Source organism: Magnolia sinica, chromosome 8 (genome assembly GCF_029962835.1).
Source record: "Magnolia sinica isolate HGM2019 chromosome 8, MsV1, whole genome shotgun sequence".
NCBI classification, from domain to species: Eukaryota; Viridiplantae; Streptophyta; class Magnoliopsida; order Magnoliales; family Magnoliaceae; genus Magnolia; species Magnolia sinica.
In genome coordinates, this window is record NC_080580.1 from 79,457,750 (window position 1) to 79,478,729 (window position 20,980).

General features: G+C 38.4%; 1 protein-coding gene across 1 annotated transcript; it reads left to right on the forward strand.

Annotated features, from left to right (window-relative positions):
* Positions 1 to 8,815: 8,815 nt before the first annotated feature.
* Positions 8,816 to 10,752, forward strand: LOC131253489 (short-chain dehydrogenase reductase 2a). Its single transcript, XM_058254511.1, has 2 exons — positions 8,816 to 8,951; positions 9,553 to 10,752. Exons 1-2 carry the CDS (start codon positions 8,872 to 8,874, stop codon positions 10,379 to 10,381), a joined length of 909 nt encoding a protein of 302 aa, XP_058110494.1. The 5' UTR covers positions 8,816 to 8,871; the 3' UTR covers positions 10,382 to 10,752.
* The last annotated feature ends 10,228 nt before the right edge of the window (positions 10,753 to 20,980 follow it).

Genomic DNA, 20,980 nt, shown 5'->3' on the forward strand with positions numbered 1-20,980 from the left:
CTAACTAGAAATTGTATAAGGTAAATAACACCAATACAAATCTGATAAATACTTTGCTTTGCCAAATGTGCAAATATTTTAGTGAAGTCAACACATGTCTAAGCATATCCAGTTTCTTCTTGAATATCCACTTGCACCTGATTATTTTTGGTCGACAGTAAGCTCCACCAGCTCCCATGTCTCATTATTGTACAATAAATCTATCTCGTTATGCTTTCCCGCTTTTCACTTTTTAGGATATACATCATCAAAAGCCTCTTGAAAAGTAGGCGGACCCCCTTGATCTGTAATGAGGTCAAATGCAACATTCAAGTCATTCATGTATCTCGTCGGTAATCTATGATCCCTTAGCGGATTTTTTCTCACATGTTACTACTCCACCTACTTTTGTACCTCTGTCCGCATTTCAGTATCAACCTGTGTCTTATCATTGTCTATCTAAACGTACACAACTAACCGTTTGGCTTACTTGTGTTCATCCTTAAGGAATAAGTATCATTCGTTTATTTTGAAGTCATGACTAAGTATAATTTTTCGTATGACCCAGTTATCTAATATGTACCCTAGTCATATCTACTATAGTGTCTTATAGTAGATAAATGATCACACTCACTCATGGTAAACTCCTCACTCATTATGAAAGAATCAATTTTCTTGTACCATTTTTTAGGCGACTATTTCAAGCCGTACAACAACCTCTCTAACCTGCAAACTTTATTCTTTACCTCTTGTATTTCAAAACTTTCTGATTAGTTTATATAAATCTACTCTTCCAATTCCCTATGAAGGAAAGCAGTCTTCACATCTATTTGTTCTAACTAGAGATTGTATAAGGTAAATAACACCAACACAAATCTGATAAATACTTTGCTTTGCCACAGGTGCAAATATCTCAGTGAAGTCAACACATGTCTGAGCATATCTAGTTTCTTCTTGAATATCCACTTGCACCTGATTACTTTTCGGTCGACAGTAAGCTCCACCAGCTCCCATGTCTCATTATTGTATAATAAATCTATCTCGTTATGCTTTCCCACTTTTCACTTTTTAGGATATACATCATCAAAAGCTTCTTGAAAAGTAGACGGACCCCCTTGATTTGTAATGAGGTCAAATGCAACATTCGAGTCGTCCATGTATCTCGTCGTTAATATATGATCCCTTAGCGGATTTTTTCTTACACATGTTGCCACTCCACCTACTTTTGTACCTCTGTCTACATTTTAGTATCAACCTGTGTCTTATCCTCGTCTATCTAAATGTACACAACTAACCTTTTGGCTTACTTATGCTCATCCTTAAGGAATAAGTATCATTCGTTTAATTTGACGTCATGACTAAGTATAATTTTTCGTGTGACCCAGTCATATAATATGTACCCCTTCACACCATTACTATAATCAACAAAGACGTACTTTTAAGCCATTTGCTCTACATTATCTCTTTCAATCGATTGTACATGAGAGTAAGCATCGCAACCGAATACTCGTAGCCCTGAGTAGTATATTTGCTGACCACTTCACACATTTTCTAGAATTTTACATTCAATGGTCGTAGAAGGAGATCGATTTACCAAGTAATAAGCCATGTTAATGGCCTCAGTCCACATTTCCTTACCTAAGCTAATATTACTGATTATGCATTGAGCCATCTCCAAGAGAGTCTGATTCATCCGCTCAACCGTACCGTTTTTCTCTGGTGTGTGGCATACCATATTGTGTCTCACAATCCCTTCATCCTTATAACACCGATTAAAATCCCTAGAAGCGAATTCCCTATATTTATTTATGCTCAACACTATCACTTTTCATCCTTACTATTTTTCAACTATCACCTTCCACTGTTTAAAGTTGGGGAAAACATTGTATTTATTTTTTATAAAATAAACTCACACTTTCTAGAGTACTCATCAATGAACGTGACAAACCATGATGACCCTCTACCAAAAATTACGGGCGATGCCTCCTACACATTAGAATGCACATAATCTAAAACTCCTTTACAAACATGATTTCTATATTTAAAAGACAACCTTGACTATTTATTATATATATAATACTCACACATACTAAAATCATTACTTTTAAAAGCTAAAATTAAACAACGGTCAGAAAGTATCTTCATCTCTTTCTCGCTCATATGGCCCAAGTGTCCATACCATATACATGCAGCTCCACCCAATGACGTTCTCTTGATAAACATGTAAAGGTTTTCATTCATCTGTACTTTCATGACTATAAGTGCTCCCTTTGAAACTTTAAGGACACGATCAAACCCGGTGAATTGCACCAAAGTGCCTCGGGTGCACTTAGAGATATCAAGCTCTTCCTCAACTCATGAACGTATCTCACTTCAGTTAAGATACGCTCTATGCCATCAAACATCTTAATGCATATTGATGCAATATCAACCACTTTACATGTATTATCATTGCCGATAAACACTTGGCAACTATCGCACTCACTGTAATTGGTGAACCAACTTATATGAGGGGTTATATGGTATGAAACTCCTGTATCCAAAATATATTCTAAGTTGAGGTACTCAGATTTTAATGCAGTCAGCATGTCATTACCAATTGTCTCATCACTGGATTCAGCAGTGTTGGCCTCCCTGAAAGAACTCTCTAAATTCTCTTTCCTAGACTTCAAATTCTTATAATATTTCTTCATATGTCATGTCATGCCACAATTTCAGCATTTCAACTTGCCTTTTTTTCTTTGCTCTTATATTTGAATCTTGATCGTGAAGATCCATTATCTCACCCAAAATTTCTCCCTCTCTAAACTAGTGTGTCTATAGAAGTACTAATGTCACTCATCTTGTTTCTCATCGCCTTCAACTAAAGGGTTGAGATAACAATCTCAATGCCAATGGTCGTTCTACAAGTGCAAAAAGAGTCTTTGAACGACTCATATAATACTATAAGAGAGTTTAGTATAATACATGCTTGATCTTCATTTTTCATCATCTCCCACACATCCAACAATTTGTAAACTAGTGTATTGAAGTTATTGCTGTGGGCCTCAATGCCAGCCCATTCCGTTATCTTCAGATTAAACAATTGTACCTTTAGATACAAGCGATTTTCAAGAGAGTTCTTCGCATAGATGTTCTTTAGTTTCGCGTATGTACTTGCTGTAATTTTCTCACTTATAACATTATAAATGACCTTATTCATTAGACACAATTAAATAGATATATTGGCTTTCTTATCTAACTTGTTCAATCTTCTTCTATCATAGCTTCTTGTCGCTTTTCAAGGAAAGTTTCGTCTAATCCTTGCTGAATTAGGATGTCGTTCATCTTAACTTTTTATAGTTCAAAATTATTTTTACCGGAATACTTCTCTACATCGAACTTCATGTTAGATGCCATTGATACCTTACTTTTAGATTCGATATGCTTGCCAACATTAGCTCTGATACTACTTATTGGGATCGTTGAAGCACACAGAGCGAAATTAAGTAAAATACACACAATCACACAAACAAGCCCAAAAAAGAACAATCTAAATTTTATGTGAAAAAACCCCTGCGGGAAAAAATCCACCGTACAAAGCGATGAGTAATGCACTATAAAAGTAGAAATTATAAGAGATATATGATCTTACCGATTCAAACAAGTCTCAAATCTCCTTCAAACCCTAACTATGCCTTTGAACCCTTAGGAACGTTTTAGAAAGCCCCAATACACCTTAATCACTCCCTAATCTCGATTACAACTAATATATATACTATCACAACTGGAATAGGAACAAATTGCACACTTAGTTCTGCACAGAACTTCGATAGGACCTTCGATGGCATCAACATCCCTTGAAGACCTGTTGATAGCATCGAAGCCTCCTTTGATGTCATTGAGTAACACCTCTAAAATAGTCCAACAGTCAACATGGATTTTCGGATTTTCTTGATGGGATCAAGCATCTGTCGATGGTATCGACATTTGCTTGATGGAATTGAGTGGTCTATTAATAGTATCGACAAACCTTGTTACTGACAGATTTGAGACATCAACAACATTGTTATGGTCTAACTCACATGTGTTTCAGATTAGCTTGACTTTGGGATAATGGGTGAGCTTAAAGGGACACATCTTACAGATGGAATGGATTTGGTTCCCATATCACAATTGTGCCCACTCATGGAAGTGTAGATCAAGCTTGGTAAAAGTGTTTAGGAATCTACTCTTACCCGTTTAAAATAGTAGTATACACATAGCATAGCCATAGGAGTAAACCCAATGTAGAAACCTTCAAATTAAGCACCCTGAGATGGGAACATGTGTGTTTGGTAAATCCATCTACTTCGAAAATCCATAAGCTTGTCAAATTCATGAACTTATATTACATTTGAACTTAGAAAGTTCATAAGTCTACCATTTGGCAATCAAGCTACAACCACAAATTTAGAGGTATACATTTACTGTAATATCAAAGCATCTATTGCAAGGATATACCTTTTATTCCTTTTAAACAACCTTCTTATTTTATAAATAAAGTCTGCTAGAATACATCAAATATATTACACTACAATGTACTGAAATTCAGCCTTTGAATCCGAGGCCTCACATGGAAAGACCCAAACTAATTTAATAGTGGGTCTCAGTTTGAACTGTGGATAGAGGCCCAATGAAATCTATCAAATCAGATAATTCTACGGGTAATTTGGCTCTTCTGTTGTCAACGTGAACGTTTTTTCAGTAATGGTTGGGTCATTCAAAAGAATTCAATCCAACGAACGAATACAATACATACAATGCATTGGTACTCTAACAAACCTATTTGTAGTTTTTTAGAGATTTTGATTTGGATCAAATCTACCGATTTGTGGGAATGTGGATTTAAAATTTACCAATTTGGCAAATCGACAATATTGAATGATGAACGTCTGAGATTTTAAATTAGTTATTTTCATAAATCTGTAACCCCATGGCCCACCTAGATTCCTACTGCATGTAAGTGTTCAATTTATCGTGAGAAGATGAGATGATAAATTGCCGAGTCATGCAATATTACTTATACCTAGACGAAAAGATTCTCTACGCATTACAGACACGCACGCCTTAGCTAGCTTGGGAATAAGAAAATCCCAACCTTTAGCGAGATAGCTAAATTTCCAGTCTGTAGCCTATCAACATAGCCTCTTGAAATTCACGTATGCTCTCGAGAGCACTTATAAGTTACAGTGGTCTCATCTAGATCAGTGCACTTGGATGTTCAATCGATTGATCTGGACTTTCCATTCGGTTGATTGGATATTTCACAGGTTACCATGCAAAAATCACTCCAATTGAATGATTCTAACCGTCCAATCAGTAGCTTAAAAAAATGGACGGTCTAAATTTGTAAAAAGGTAAGGCTAGTGGAAGTTATGGCTATCTTAACAAAGTTTGGGTCATAGTGAGTTACTTTTGTGATGTGATCCTAACCATTCCATCAATTTCTTGGAAAATGAATGGATGAAAAAGAAAGGCATCTTATGATTTGACTGGATGATCCTATTGGTGTCATTTTTTGCATGGTGGCCTGTGAAATTGTGGGCAATCTGATGAACGGTACGGATTGGTTGATTGCATTATCCAAGTGTCCCAATATAACTAGGAGCACTATATTTCATAAGTGCTTCACTGGATCATTTTTATGAATATATATACTGATGAGAGATGCGAGAAATTGAATAAACGGTGGAGATTTCCCCGAATCCGGGTTGAATTGATAGAAAAAATAAAAGCAGGATCCATATCGGATAGACCAAATATTCTTGTAGGACTCGGTGTCCCAACAAGGATGGTTGGAGAAAAAGGGAAAATTACAATAATGTCCTTGGTTTATAAGGCTAGGATGATCCGTTGGCCAAAGAATATCCTCAGCCGTTCATTGTGTAAAAGTGGGCCAGTGATTTGGTAAATTAGGCTGTTGGACTGATGGGATTGATCATGGATTGATCTTTCCCCAGAAATATCTCAGACTCGGCGATCCTAGTCTGGCCCTTCTACCGTTGAATTTGGACATTTGTCGTATTCTTTCGTAAATTTTGTATGCCACTTTTCAAGTTGGAATGTCTTCCGGTCATGACCCATCAATGGGAGGGTGTGATTAGATGAACGGTCTAGATCGGTGAAAAATGGGCCCTACTTGTACAAATCACCGGTCCGACGACACGTGATAGTATGGTCCTGAATTTCTGAGCTGCTTTATTCGTACGGGGTTTGGCTAGTGACGCTGCCACTAGCCAGCTGCCACTAGCCAGGTGGCTAGTGGTCGGTGCTATGCGGGCCCCACCATGATCTATTGTGTTTTATCCACACTGTCCATTCATTTTTACACATTATTTTAATAATTTATGCTAAAAATGAGGCAGATTCAAGATAGCAGGTGGACCACACCATGAGAAAAAAAAAATAGTGATTGAACGTATACCATTAAAAGCCTCCTAGGGCCCACTGTAATGTTTACTTGACATCCAACCTGTAGATTAGGTCATAAAGATCTGGATGAAGGGAACAAAAAAAAAAAAAAAAACAAATTTTAGCTTGATCCAAAAATTTTGTAGCCCCGAGAAGTTTTTAATGGTGAGAGTTCAATCAACACCGTGTGGCCAACCTAAGATATTGATCTACTTCAGTTGTTTTCCTTATTCAATAAAATTATCTGTAAAAATGGATAGACGGCATGGATTAGACACATACATCAAAAAGTCCACAGAGCACCGACCACTAGCCATTGGCTAGTGGTAGGGGAAGTAGCCCATCCGTTTCCGCTTTATTCTTTATTTGGCGGGAACCAGTAGTGGAGCTTCGCTCAGCGCTAGAGCTGGGCATCGGTCCTGGTCGGACCGGATTCGGCCTAACCCGGTCAGATCCGAAATTCTAATGGGTTGACCCGAAATTGATCCGATCCGAGACCGAGTTCAGGTCACTTGACTCGGATAGATCCGATGCTTGAATTATTTGACCCGATCCGAGTCTGACTCGGTGAGGCAAATCGAGTCGGATTGGGTTGGACACTATTCGGATCATTTCATATGGTGTGGTCCACTTTAATCTTTAATGTATTATAATTTTTTGTTCAACGCCTAAATTGATATGTCAAAAAGGATGAACGGCTTAGATAACATATATACATCAAGGTGGGCCCCACATGACTATAAAAAATTTGTATCAATGCCTGCTGCATGTGTTGTCGCATCGGGCAGGCTACGTCCCATCAAGCAGGCTACTGAAGTAACGTCACCAAGTTCTGTGGGCCCCACTACACTGTATGTGTTATATCCACACCGTCCATCAATTTTGAGATATCATTTTAGGGCATGAGCCAAATAATGATGTAGATAAAAATCTGTGATAGACCACATCACAGAAAAAAGTGGGGAGAATGATTCCCACCGTTGAAACTATCCGAAGGCCAACCGTAATGTTTATTTGAAATCCAACCTCTTCAAAAGTTGAAAAATAAAGAAATAAAGGAAAACACAAATACCAGGTTGATCTAAAACTTTTGTAGCCTTTAAAAGTTTTTAATGGTGGGCATCTCTGTCCATGGAACTTTCTATGTTGGGGTCCACTGGAGCTTTGGATTTCATTCATTCTTTGGATATTGCCTTGAAATGATCTCTCCAAATGGATGGAAGGTTGGATACAAAACATACATTATGGTGGGGCCCAAGTAACTTGGTTAAGCCACTTTAATATATACTCTCACAACCTACCATATTGACTTGCAAAGCAAGTAAACAGCCGTGCAAGTAACTCTCATATGTGAGTGAACTTTGTTGGGTCCACCGTGAATGCATGTAGTGTATCCACGCCGTCCATTTGTTTTTTCAAATTATTTTAGCCATTGAACCCAAAATTGATGAATATTCAAAGCTCAAGTGGACTACACCATAAGAAAAAGTAAAAATATTGATTTTTTTACTCCGGATCTGGTCGGATCGGAACGGTCCGGATCTATTCGGATCGGGTTTTCGGATCGGAACGGTCCGGATTAACCACTATCCGATCTTGATCCGAAAACTAGTCGGATCTAAATGATCCTACCCGATCCTACCCAATTCAGGCCGTCGGTTCTGTTCGGAACGGGTCGAATGGGGTCTGATCGGGTCGGATCCACCGGATCGAGTCAAAAATGCCCACCTCTACTCAGCGCACACAGGTGTGAAATAAAAGCCCATGTATACGCCACACATGTGCAAGCATGCCACATATGTGCGAGATCTAATCCATCTATCAGGTTGGTCCGATCATTACACGTTTTTCAAAAGTTAAATCCGGTGCACTCGAAATGGTGGATGGGTCATGAAACTCAGTCAAGATTTTCAGAGCCGTACACGTGTTCTGATAACTTCCGGTCACCTGACCAGTGGATCAAACTTATTCTTGTTCTGAGCCATATATACAGTGGTTTCGTTCTGATGGATGGATTGGATCCCGGACCTGTCTTGCCATGATGGCACATGTGTGGAGTGGACATGAGCTTTATTGCACACGCGTGCAGGCTTAGCTTAGCTGTAAGGACTGTGAACCCCAGGATATTTTAGTTGTTTGATGGAAAAGTGGGGGTGTTTTGGTAATCGAGGTGGACCTTGGGTGGAGGACTTTCGTTCGAAAGTTCCCCACCCTAAGAGATGAACGGCCAACCACGGAAACGAGATTGCACACAATCGTCTATAAATTGCTCCCATTGCTGCATTTCTTTCATCCCACTCAAAACACCCTCTCTCTCTCTCTCTCTCTCTCTCTCTCTCTCTCTCTCTCTCATCCCCACACAAGCATCTCTCTCTCTCTCTCTCTCTCTCTCTCTCTCTCATCCCCACACAAGCATCTCTCTCTCTCTCTCTCTCTCTCTCTCTCTCTCTCAACATAAGCATGCCTGTTGAAGTGATGCCTGAGAAAACCCATCAAGGAATTCATGTATTGGCTAGGGAAAATAGCACTCCGCCCAAAAGGTATACTCTCTCTCTCTCTCTCTCTCTCTCTCTCTCTCTCTCTCTCTCTTCGAATGATGGCATTTTCTCCTAACCATAGAGAATTACAATACACCATTATTGGTTGTAATTCCATTCATCCAACTAATCTTTAGGGGTACACCATCTCTCTCTATTCAAATAATAACAATTTTTCATATCCATAGAGAATTAGCTACACATTGGCTGTACTTCCAATCATCCAAACAAATCTTTAGATACTGTACTATGGTCTCTAAGAAATGAATGGTTGATGATCGACAATACACTGAGTACTGGTATATATTTATACACCATATCATTCATATTTTACAACTTTTAAATGTATAAAACTAGTTTATCATATAATAATCTTCGTATCTCATTTTCTTTTAAAATGTAGCGTACGTGACTTATGTAGCCTTTCTTTTATTTATTTTTTAAAAAAATTCTTCTCCTTTCTTCTGACCTATTAAAAGGGAATGTAATAGCTTTAGTGACGCTAAAATGTAAAGATTCTGATCATGATCTTGAACTTTTAAAACCGTTTATAAAGATTGTGATCACCATCTTAACCTTTTTTAAACCATTGATCATTTTGTAGGTTGGATGGTAAAGTTGCAATAGTAACTGGTGGTGCTCGAGGGATTGGAGAGGCTACAGTAAAGCTTTTCGCCAGGCACGGCGCCAAGGTGGTAATCGCTGATGTGGAGGACACTGCTGGAACTGTCCTTGCTGAATCTCTGGCACCAACGGTCACATTTGTACATTGCGATGTTAGCTCAGAAGAGGACATTGAGAACCTGATCGACTCTACTGTTTCCCGCCATGGACGGCTAGATATCATCTTCAACAATGCTGGTGTCTTAGGAAACCAATCCAAGCGCAAGAGCATTCTCGACTTCGATGCAGATGAGTTTGATCGAGTGATGCGTGTGAACGTTAGGGGCGTTGCTCTGGGCATGAAGCATGCAGCACGTGTGATGGTGTCTAGAGGCACTGGCTGCATCATCTCCACGGCTAGTGTAGCTGGAGTCATGGGCGGGCTCGGGCCACATGCATACACGGCGTCGAAGCACGCCATCGTGGGGCTCACGAAGAACGCGGCGTGCGAGCTGGGCCGGTTTGGGATCAGAGTCAATTGCATTTCTCCTTTTGGGGTGGCCACATCCATGCTTGTGAATGCATGGAGGCATTGTAATGATGATGATGAGGAGGAGGAAGATGGATTGAATATTCCAAGTGATGAAGAAGTGGAAAAGATGGAGGAGTTCGTGAGGAGCTTGGCTAACCTAAAGGGCCCCACCTTAAGGCCCAAAGATATAGCTGAAGCAGCCCTTTATCTAGCTAGTGATGAATCCAAGTATGTAAGTGGCCACAACCTTGTGGTTGATGGAGGTGTGACAACTTCAAGAAATTGTGTAGGGTTATAGAAGCAGTAGAGATAGTGTTAGTGAGTAGGAGATTTGCTGAGCTCAAACACTTGTATAAGGTGCCCATCTACGTGCCACACGTGCCATCCATCAGGTGACCATCACATCCAATTTGTGTGTTAAATGGACCGAACTGGTCTATTTTTTTTTTTCCCAAAATGGTTATGGATGGGACCCACTTGATGGACAGTTTGGATTCACACACGTGTGACATGTTACTGATATGGTGCTGATGGCCAGACTTATATACTTGTGTGGGCTTAGAAAACGTCTATTAAGTGGTACTGAGTTGTTGAAGAAAACGACGAAGAAGAACAATTGTTGCTTGGGATTACATCCATCCTCTATCAAATTCATTTTATTTTAAAAGATTTTTGTGCAATTCATGAAATTTCTTATTTAGATACTTCAGTTTCCCTTCTACTTGAATGTCAATGATCATGTTATGATCTGGAAGATTTTTAGAGTTACACCCATTAGTTCAACGGTCTGGATCAAAAGAAGCATGCATGGCCACCGTATGATCATGGTCCTCAAATGTATGCAAAATTTTGGATCATGACTAAATCCCATTTAATCAATTATTAGGTAATTTTCATTTAGGCCCTGATTTTATGGATTTTGGAAAAATCCATTTGACTCGTATTGGATTTGGATTTTGCCTATTGAATAATCATCAAATATCATGCAAGATACAAATTCATGGATTTGAGAAGAATATATTTCAATAGTAGAGCATTCATGGACACTTGTTTATGGAAATAGAACTATAGGATATTACATTTTTAAGGGCTAGTTACTGACTTTGGATGGTTTAGTTTGACCACGTGATGCCAGGTGTGTAATTTCAAAGTGCCTGCTTCTATCACCCTTTGCCAGAGTATTGGAGTTTTTATTTATTTATTTATTTAAGATTTGACCTAATTCCATAAATTTAGGAGGAGGGTATAGATTTGGGAAATCCATGAATTCTCCGAATTCAGAACAAAATAAAAACATGATAGATTTTAAATATATGGATTGATTGCACAAATCCCCACCCCAAATCCTTCAACCTTAAGCAAATCCCTAAGAATCTTAGACTGGATTCGATCAAATCCATGCTATTTATTTATGCCTTATTTAATATTTAATTGTAACTAGAGATGTAATTACATTCACCACAATGTGTGAGAGATCCAAGATTATCAGGTTGGTCTTACTGTTTTCACTCTCTGTGGCCTAAAATTAGGCTAGTAGTGTTATTAGGTGGGCCATGTAGTCTGTGTACGATTGTTAAAATCTTTTTCAACTATCTATTTTTCATACATGTGTTGCCTAGCTAAACCTAACGAGCTTGATTTTCATGCCATAGTAAGGGCCACCTGATGAGTACAGCCTAGATCTTATACACATGGCATGTGCACGGATAACATTCATTTGTCTTATTTATTTAAGAACGATATTATTAAATGTCATAAACGTATAAGATAATCATCGGTTAGGGTTGAAGATACAAATCCATAGATTTATGGATAATTTATTTCAATGATAGAGCATTTATTACAAGATACAGCTTTAATTGCTTTTCAAGAGCTTTTACTTTTTCCATTTGTCAAGTCAGGGCGTTTGAATTTTAAAATACTTAAGATAAGTTACTTATGCCTCAAGTGGCTTATCTTGATTTCTTGATTTCTATATTATTATTATTTTTTTGTTAGCGCGTTGTTGCACACACCCCATTATTAGCCACACCCCACTTGGGAATTAATACCAAGACTTCACTGTATCTTGGCTTCTACTTATTAAGCTGAAGTGATTAAGTTACTTTAAGTAAAAAAAAAAAAGGTTATTTATCATTATGGTAAACCAAACTAATTATTTCAAATAAGTTACTTATCTACTGCTTTAAGTAGAAAAAGTAACTTTTTTGGCCCTTAATTCAGGGAGTAATATGGTATTGGGTGTATATGACTTTTGATACGCAGCCAATTAAAAAATTGTACTCATGTCATATGTTTAATCAGGTAAAAACAACCTTTAATGCATCCTGCTGTTGGTGATTTTCAGTCCTATCAACAATCCTAACCTTTCAATCGCGAACACTTGTTTGTTCAAATAGGATCACAGACTATTTCATTTTTAACAGTTAGTTACCATACGATGAATGGTTTAGTTTGACTGAGTATGCCACGTGTGCAATTTCTAAGTACCTACTTCCATCACACTTTGAGAGAGTTGCAGTCTTTTCCTTGATTGGTCCCGGAATTAATGGTATGACATTGCATCTGATGGGATTCGCATCAGTATTGCACAATGATTGCATGTCATGGCATTTGGGCCATTCAATTCTATATTTGGGATAAAATTCTTACTATATTGAATTAAGCAAAATCCTGTTTAGTAGACCATGAAATTATAATCAATGGACCAAATTCATTATGGAAGTGGTCACTTGTACACATCACATGTAAATGGCGCATATGAATGGATGGCATGGATAAAACACATGCATCAATGTGTGGCCCTAGTGGATTTCAAGATTCATTGAAATCCTACATGGTGCCAAATGCAATTAAGTCCTACCAAATCCCAACTCTTCCTGTCCTCCCCAAATACAAGATGAAATTTACACAAGATCACATAATACCATGCGTCAAACACCCCTTATTTATTTATATTTGACGAAAATCCATAATCTAGGAGATTGCAGATTTGGGAAATCCATGAATTCTCCAAATTCCCAACAAAATAGAAACATGAGAGATTTTAAATAAATGAATTTCACAAATCCCCACCACAAAATTCCTTAACCTCAAGCAACCGAATCTTAGGTTCGATAGAATCAAATCAATACTTATTTATTTATGCCTTATTTAATATTTAATTGTAACTAGAGATTTAATTCCATTCACCACAATGTATGAGAGATCCAAGATTATCAGGTTGGTCTTTCTGTTTTCGCTTTGTGGCCTAAAATTAGGCTGGTCCTGTTGTCAGGGGGGCCACAGTTGTATGTAGTCTGTGTAATTGTGATCATTCTTATTCAATCATGGGCGTTGCCTAGCCTGATTTTCACTCCATGATGAGGGATACCTGATGAACAGCCCAGATCATATACACATGGCATGTGCAGGGATAACATTCCACATTTCTCTTATTTATTTAAGAAAAATATTATTAAATGTAGTAAAACTAGAATTGTATATTTAGTTCTAGCTTGGTCATAGAATCAAAGATAAGATGGGGGTAGAGCATTCAAAAACTTATCTATAACAATGTTTAGTTGAGCTTTGCTAAGCTCACATGCATGATGCATAACACCACACGTGCCAGCATGGCATTTGGGCACGAGATCAGGTCCCATCATTTCGATCAATCTGGTCAGCTCGTAAGGTGGCCACAATTTACAAAAAAAAATTGATGGATGAAAATTAATGGTTGGTCAAGATTTCCCAGTAGTTGGCCTATATCTAACATTGTGGCACACATGATGAGTAGATCAGCCTGTTTTCCCACCCAGGGTTTTTACATGGTGGGACCTACATGATGGATAGCTGGCCTGTCATGCGCGTGTGCCACGTAAGCACATGTGTGGTTTGTAAATCGCCAGCGATAACTATGTTTTTAGTTAACCGTATTGCATGATATTAAATACAACTTGCGCCAACTTTTTCATTGAAAATTCAAATCACCCCAGAAGATAAGAAAATGTAAGGAGTTGAAAGCTGTCATTTGGTTGGTTTTTGTAATAGAAAACACCCCCATAAAAGCAAGAGAAATTGTAAGAGACTTGAAAGCTGTCATGAGCTTCGATTTACAATAGAAAACAGACACATGAGGAGAGACTGTATGGGAATTGAAAAGAGGAGTCTGTAGTAAGTAGGACTTGAAAAGAGGCTGTCATTGGCTTGAATTTTGAATAGAAAACACACCACAGGAGAATGCGAGTGGACTTTGAAAGCTGTCATGGGTTTCAATTTGCAATAGAAAATTAGACAGGTTGACGCATGTATGTGAGGGTTGGAATCTTGGAAGTGAAGAAAGGTAAGGTGCCAAAAGTCAGGCCAAGCTCCACAAGGACCGTAGCATTTCTTTGACTTTGAAACCGATGAAAAGTCTCACAAGCCGTCTGTTTGTGTACCGTAGAACTTTCATAAGCAGCTTGTTTTTGAAAAGGGGAGCTGTTACAAAGTGTACTCACACATGCACACATTGCTAGTGGGACAGTTGTTGGGCCCACATGATGGATGGTCCAAGTTCATGTGGGCTCCACCTTGATCCATTATCATAAGTGGCCCATAAGATGTTTGGTCTAGTTCATGAATGAAACCATTTTATCTTAAAGATTGGGATCATTTATTTTGTTTGTCACTAATTGGATGATTAGGATCATCCGATTAAAGTGATTCGTAAGAAGGGGAATCAAATTTAGGGTTAAGGTGAGATTAGGATCATCATATCAAAGTGATTCTTGCAAGGAACAAGTGGAGTGGAGATGGGACCCACAAGAGGCACGGCTGAGATCAATGAATTAGATGGTTTTTTTCACAAATGAAATTTGTGGCACATTCCGTTGGTCATTGATCAGATTACTAAAGATTACTAAAGATTGAGGAACGAGGAATCAGAGGTGGGGTCCATAAAGTCAACGGCATGGATCCATGAATAAGATCATCGTATCCAAGTGATTCTTGGAAGAATCATGATATCAAAGGTGAGGCCCACAAGATGAATGGTGCAGATCCGTGTTTAGATAAATTTTCATAAATGATCTAGTCCATTCATTTTCTTAACATTGATGAGATGACTATGACACCCGATTTTTGGGGAGGAATGGGGAAAAAGAGGTTGGGCCATAAGATTGGCAGTTAGAACATGATATATAAGATGGTATTATATTGTAAATGATCTCAACGTTCCATTATGTTGGCCACAATCAAATGGGTAGGATTATAAGATGGAAGTGATTCTTGAGAGGAACATGGAACTGTAGGTGGGGTCCATAGCATTTACACTCAAACAAAATAATTTGACCTGTTTTGTTATTAGATGCTTTAAATTATTCTGTAATTGGGTTTGTTAATAACATTGACAGAACACTCGATTCCATCGACAGCCCACTTAATCCCATTAAGAAAATCTCATTTTTTGGCCTTTATTCGTTAGACAGTTTTTTTTTTTTTTTTTTGTCCAAATTGATTTGATCAAAGGTAGCTTTGATCCCATCGATGGGACATCAATGACACTCAATATGATTGAAACTCCTATCAACCAATTTACGCAGTTTTGCGGAATTACAAGTTTTGTTTCCTATTTCAATTTTAATCACTTTAAGGGTTTGTAATCCATGAGTAGGGTATTGAAAATGTGCTTAGGAATCTTGGTGAGCAAATGTGATTTCAAAGCTAAGGTTTTTGTGGTATTTGAGGTATATTCTTGGTTTAGTAAGCTCTTTCATCTCTTGTAAACATTGATTATCATAGTGGACTTATTGTCGCTTTGTACCTTTTTTTTTTAAAAAAAAAATGTAAAACCTTGTGTTCTCTGTGTGCTTAATTGTTTGATCTCTTATTGTTTAATTCTAACTCCGGGTTACTTCCGTGCATCTTACATTGAGCTTTTACGTTTTTTTTAAATATGAAAACATGTCTTCTAAGGGATCTAATATTGAAACAGAGAAGTTCACTAGGATAAATAATTTTGAACTATAGAAGGTTAAGATGAGAGGCCTCTTAGTTCAACAATGATTACAACATGCTCTCCTTAGTAAGACAAAGTGTCCTGTATGTATAATTGATGAAGAGTGGGATGAACTAAACAAGAGAGATACAACTTCGATACAATTATTTTTAGCGAACAATGTCCTATATAATTTCCTAAATTAGAAGACTGTTGCAGGGGTATGGACGAACTTGGATGGTTTGTACATGAAGAAATCCATTGGTAGTTGTCCATATATTAAGAAGCAATTCTATAATTTTTTAATGGCAGAAGGTGTGGCATTACTGAACACATGTGCACTTTTAGTGAATTGCTATATAAACTGACGAATGCAGAGGTTAAGATCGAAGAGGAAGATGGCCCTACCTATCGAATGTGCCTTAATTCTCTTGAATTCACTTCCACCTTCTCTCAAGAATTTGGTAGACATGTTAATCCATGGTAAGGATACCATCAATGTGGAGACTATCATCTCAGTCATTCATGAGAAGCAGTTGAGAAAGACAATAACGGAGGTACCTCTACGGATGTGTTGGTTTTCAAGGGAAAGAATACTGAAAGGGAGAATGAAAATTCTCAATTACGACATAAATCGAAAGGAAATGGAAATATGAAGTGCTAGAATTGTGGGATGATAGGGTATATGAAGAAGGACAATAAGAACCCTAAGGCTTAAAAGGGAGACAAATCAGGGAATGTGCCAAAAGAGGCCAATACAATGTAATCTATGCTGAACAATTTTTGGTAGTTTCGATCGATCAACTATCTGGGATCGATTGGGAGAATTTTTTTTTTTATTTAAAAATCAAATTTGTTTTCTGGACAATTTTGAGCATGTTTGATTGATCGAACATGGAGGCTCGATCGATCAAGAGTTGATTGATCGATGCTGATCAGTCGAAACTTAGATCGACAGTTTTGCACAACTTCTGCGTAAGTGTGTTGTTTTGTTTCTAATTCTGTAATCCAGCTATATAAAGCCAAGTTAGTATGTGATTAGGATATTGCTAAGACATCTAAAGGTTAGAGAGAGACAAAGAGCCCAAGAATTTTGAAGGGAGAAGATTAGAGTTATTTTTTTTTTTTTTTTGGGAATCTTCCATCTCTTGTAATTTCGTTTTCATAGTGAATTTCTTGTCACTTTATGCCATGGTTTTTTTTTTTTTTTTTCCATAAGGATATTTTCATATAAAATTCATGTGTTCTTTATGATTGCTTTGTTTGCATTTATCTTTTATTTGTGTGATTTAATTTTGAAATTGCTTCCATGACCTAAAGAAATTTTCCTATCTCAAATAGAGTACTTGAGTGAGCACATATTATAATAAGAGCAAGGTAAATTTCTCACAAATATCACGGTGGGACCCACCTAGTTCCCCACAGCAGTGCAAGCAATTCGCATTCTAATTTAACTAGCTAGGCCTCTTACATTTCAACTAACTCATTAACGCCAATATATCATGTGTGCATGAGATCTAATCCCTCCAAAAGACGGCCATACCAAGAAGATCCCCCTATGCGGAAAACATGCCGATGCACTCGTCAGTCATGTGGGACACATCTTACAAAACGATGGTTGGACATCAACCCAATCCACAAGATCCCAATATGTAGGACTGAAGCACATAAAAAATTTGGCATGTTGTTCCTACCTTTCGTGGCAGTTGTCAGTCATGACTACACAAACACAATTAAAAAAGAAAATATCTATGTATTATTTCTATTTTTTATTATTATAAAACACCTAAACACTAAAATATTGTACCACACGCGTGGAATGTCACACCTGTAGTAGTGTGTTACAGTTCATATGCCAACTTATCGGGTCACATAATCCAAGGTTTTGAAAGGCGCAAGGCGTGGTTATGGCAGTTGGGCCCGGTCAAAGAACGTGTACGGTGGATGTGAAAGATCGTGCATTTAGCATAGAAAACTTAAATTAAACAGTCATTAGAACAAATTTTTGAAAAAGCAAATCAAATAATTGTGTTATTGGTCCACTAGATCACATCCAATGTGGAATATTATCGATCTCGATCGCCCACCAGGTTGGCTCTATCAGTAATATCCATATTTAAAAACTAGAAAAAAACTCAACTCACCTGAGTTGACTAGACTGGACCACTGATGTCTCAGTCCCAACTCAAGAGCCATTGGTCCACTGGGATCAGATCCAATTTGGATGATTATCTATATCTGAATCACCCAACATCCAACAGGTTGGCCCTATTACTTATGTGACATGGTTTAAAAACTTGAAAAACTCGAACTCAACTCACCTGAGCTGATTAGACTCAACCATGTTTTAACAAGATCCAAAGTGAGTCAAGTGGTCATAACTTGGTTCAAACTCGAGAGCTATTGGTCCACTAGGATTACTTCCAATGTGGACTATTATCAATCTTGATCACCCATCAAGTTGGCTCTATTACTTATATTCCATGGTTTAAAATTTTCTAAAAACTCAACACAACTCACCCGGGTCGTTTAGACTCAACCATCTTTTAACAAGATACCTAGTGAGTCAGGTACTCATGCCTTGGTCCAAACTCGAGAGCTATCGGTCAACTAGGATCACTTCCAATGTAGACTATTATCAATCTCAATCACCCATCAAGTTGGCTCTATCACTTATGTCCCATAGTTTAAAAGTTTGAAGAAACTCAGCTCACCTGAATTTGTTGGGGTTTTCCTCCTCAGTTTAGAGGAGAAATAATGCAGCCGGTTGAAAATTAGAGTGTTTCACTGCGCTGCTCGACCAGTCGAGTGGACTGCTCGACCATTCGAGTGAATAGTGCTCGACCAGTTGAGGGTCACTTGACTCAAAGTCCAGCGAGCTCAGTGAAAAGTGCTCGACCAGTCGACGGTCTGGCTCAACCGGTCGAGTGAACAAGCTCGACCAGTCGAGGACTCTGCTCAACTAGTTGAGGCTACGCAAATTCAGTCCAGATTTTATGCGAACTGCGGAAATTGGAGGCGGTTTTGCAGAGGTGCGAAAGGGAAGTTGCCTAAACTATAAATAGGGATCCCTAGAGCTTTTCTAAGGTATTGAGAAGGCTTTCTAAAGCTATTGTGATAAGGGTTTTTTACAGCCAAGGTGTGAGAGAGAGAGAGAGAGAGAGAGAAAAGAAAGAGAGGAAGCTTGTGGAAGGGAGGGTTATGCTTGTAAAGGTGATCTATTGTGTAATCAACGTCTCAGCGCTTTTACGTCCTCGTGATCAGTGAGATCTCTCCGTTTTTCTTTATTCTCTTATTGTTTATCTACTCCTGCGTGAGTGAAGAAGGTTTGATACAAGCGGTGTGTGCTTGTGATCAGTTGTAACGTTCTACTTCATAGTGGATTGTTGATTTGGACGAGGTCACATGGTTTTTACCTCTTTGAGGGTTTTCCACATAAAAATCTCTTGTGTCGTGTGGTTTGTGCTTTGATTTATTTCATTATTTTAGTATCCCATAATTCTGGTGTTTTTGGGAGGCTAGATCCTAAAGTTTTGTTCAAGGCCCCCAACAAAGTGGTATCAGAGAGTTCAGGTTGGTTAAATAGAGTGGGATCAGTTCTGAATTATGAAAGGTGACTCATCAAGGATAATCAGTCTTGATGGTTCTAACTGGACCATATGGAAGGCTAAGATGGAAGACTTATTTTATTACAAGGACTTGTATTATCCAATTTAAGGCATATCAGCAAAATCAAAGGATATGATATATGATGATTAGAAGAAGTTGGACCGAAAGACGGTAGGGTTTATTAGACAATGGTTAGACAATTCTGTATTCCACCATGTGTCTACAGAGACCTCAGCCGCTAACCTATGGCTGAAATTGCAAGGGCTGTATGAGAGGAAGACAGCCGGCAATAAGAGTTTTCTGATAAGACGACTTGTGAATTTCAAGTTCAAAGATGGTGAATATGTGGCTGAGAACATGAATGAAGTCAGCAATATATTGAACCAGCTCTCCACTATGAAGATAGTTCTGGACGATGAATTACAGGCTTTACTATTGCTTAGCTCATTACCTGATAGTTGAGAGACATTGATGGTGTCTCTAAGTAACTCCGCGCTAGACGGAAAGGTGCCCATGGAATAGGTAACCAATTGTCTCTTCAATGAGGAGATAAGGAAGAAGTGTCAGGGGTCCACTCAACAAGAGGCCCTTGTGACACAAGAACGGGGTAGAGGAAAGAACAGAAAAGGCGGAAAGGCCTGAAATAAATTAAGAGGCAAGTCGAGTACCAGGAAGGATGTTGAATGCTAGAATTATAGCAAGAAGGGCCACTATAAGCATGAATGTTGTAAGAATAAGAACGACAAGAAAGAAAAAGGAAGATGAATCAGATTCTACTACGGTCGCTTCAGATGGCGATATTGTAGTTATTCTTTCAGTAGATCATGATGTTTGTCTCACGACTACAAGTTAGGACACTGACTGGGTGATAGACTAAGGAACCTCGTTTCATGCGACTTCACGTAAGGACTTCTTCACAAGCTACAACTCAGGTGACTTTAGGACAGTGAAGATGAAAAATTCTGGCGTATCGAAGATCGTAGGGGTTAGTGATATTTGTGTGAAGACTGATGTGAGCTGCACATTGGTTCTCAGACATGTGAGGCATATGACAGACCTTTGCCTCAGCTTGATGTCGACGGGAAGGTTGGATGATGATGGCAATGAAAGCCGTTATGCTAGTGGGCGCTTGAAGCTTATTAAGGGTTCGTTGATCGCAGCTAGAGGAAAAAAGTGTTGCACCCTTTATAAGGCAAGTGTCAGTGTGTGCAAGGGTGGGTTGAATACAACGGAAGATTCAGCTATTGACATGTGGTATAAGCGTCTAGGCCACATGAGTGAAAAGGGGCTTCAGGTACTAGCAAGGAAGCGGCTCCTTTCAAACATGAC

Excerpts from the sequence above, each read along its gene's own strand:
- LOC131253489 (XM_058254511.1), top strand. The coding sequence starts at position 8,872 with ATGCCTGTTGAAGTGATGCCTGAGAAAACCCATCAAGGAATTCATGTA. Across the intron at positions 8,952-9,552 it reads AATAGCACTCCGCCCAAAAG|GTTGGATGGTAAAGTTGCAA; the intron begins GTATACTCTCTC and ends ATCATTTTGTAG.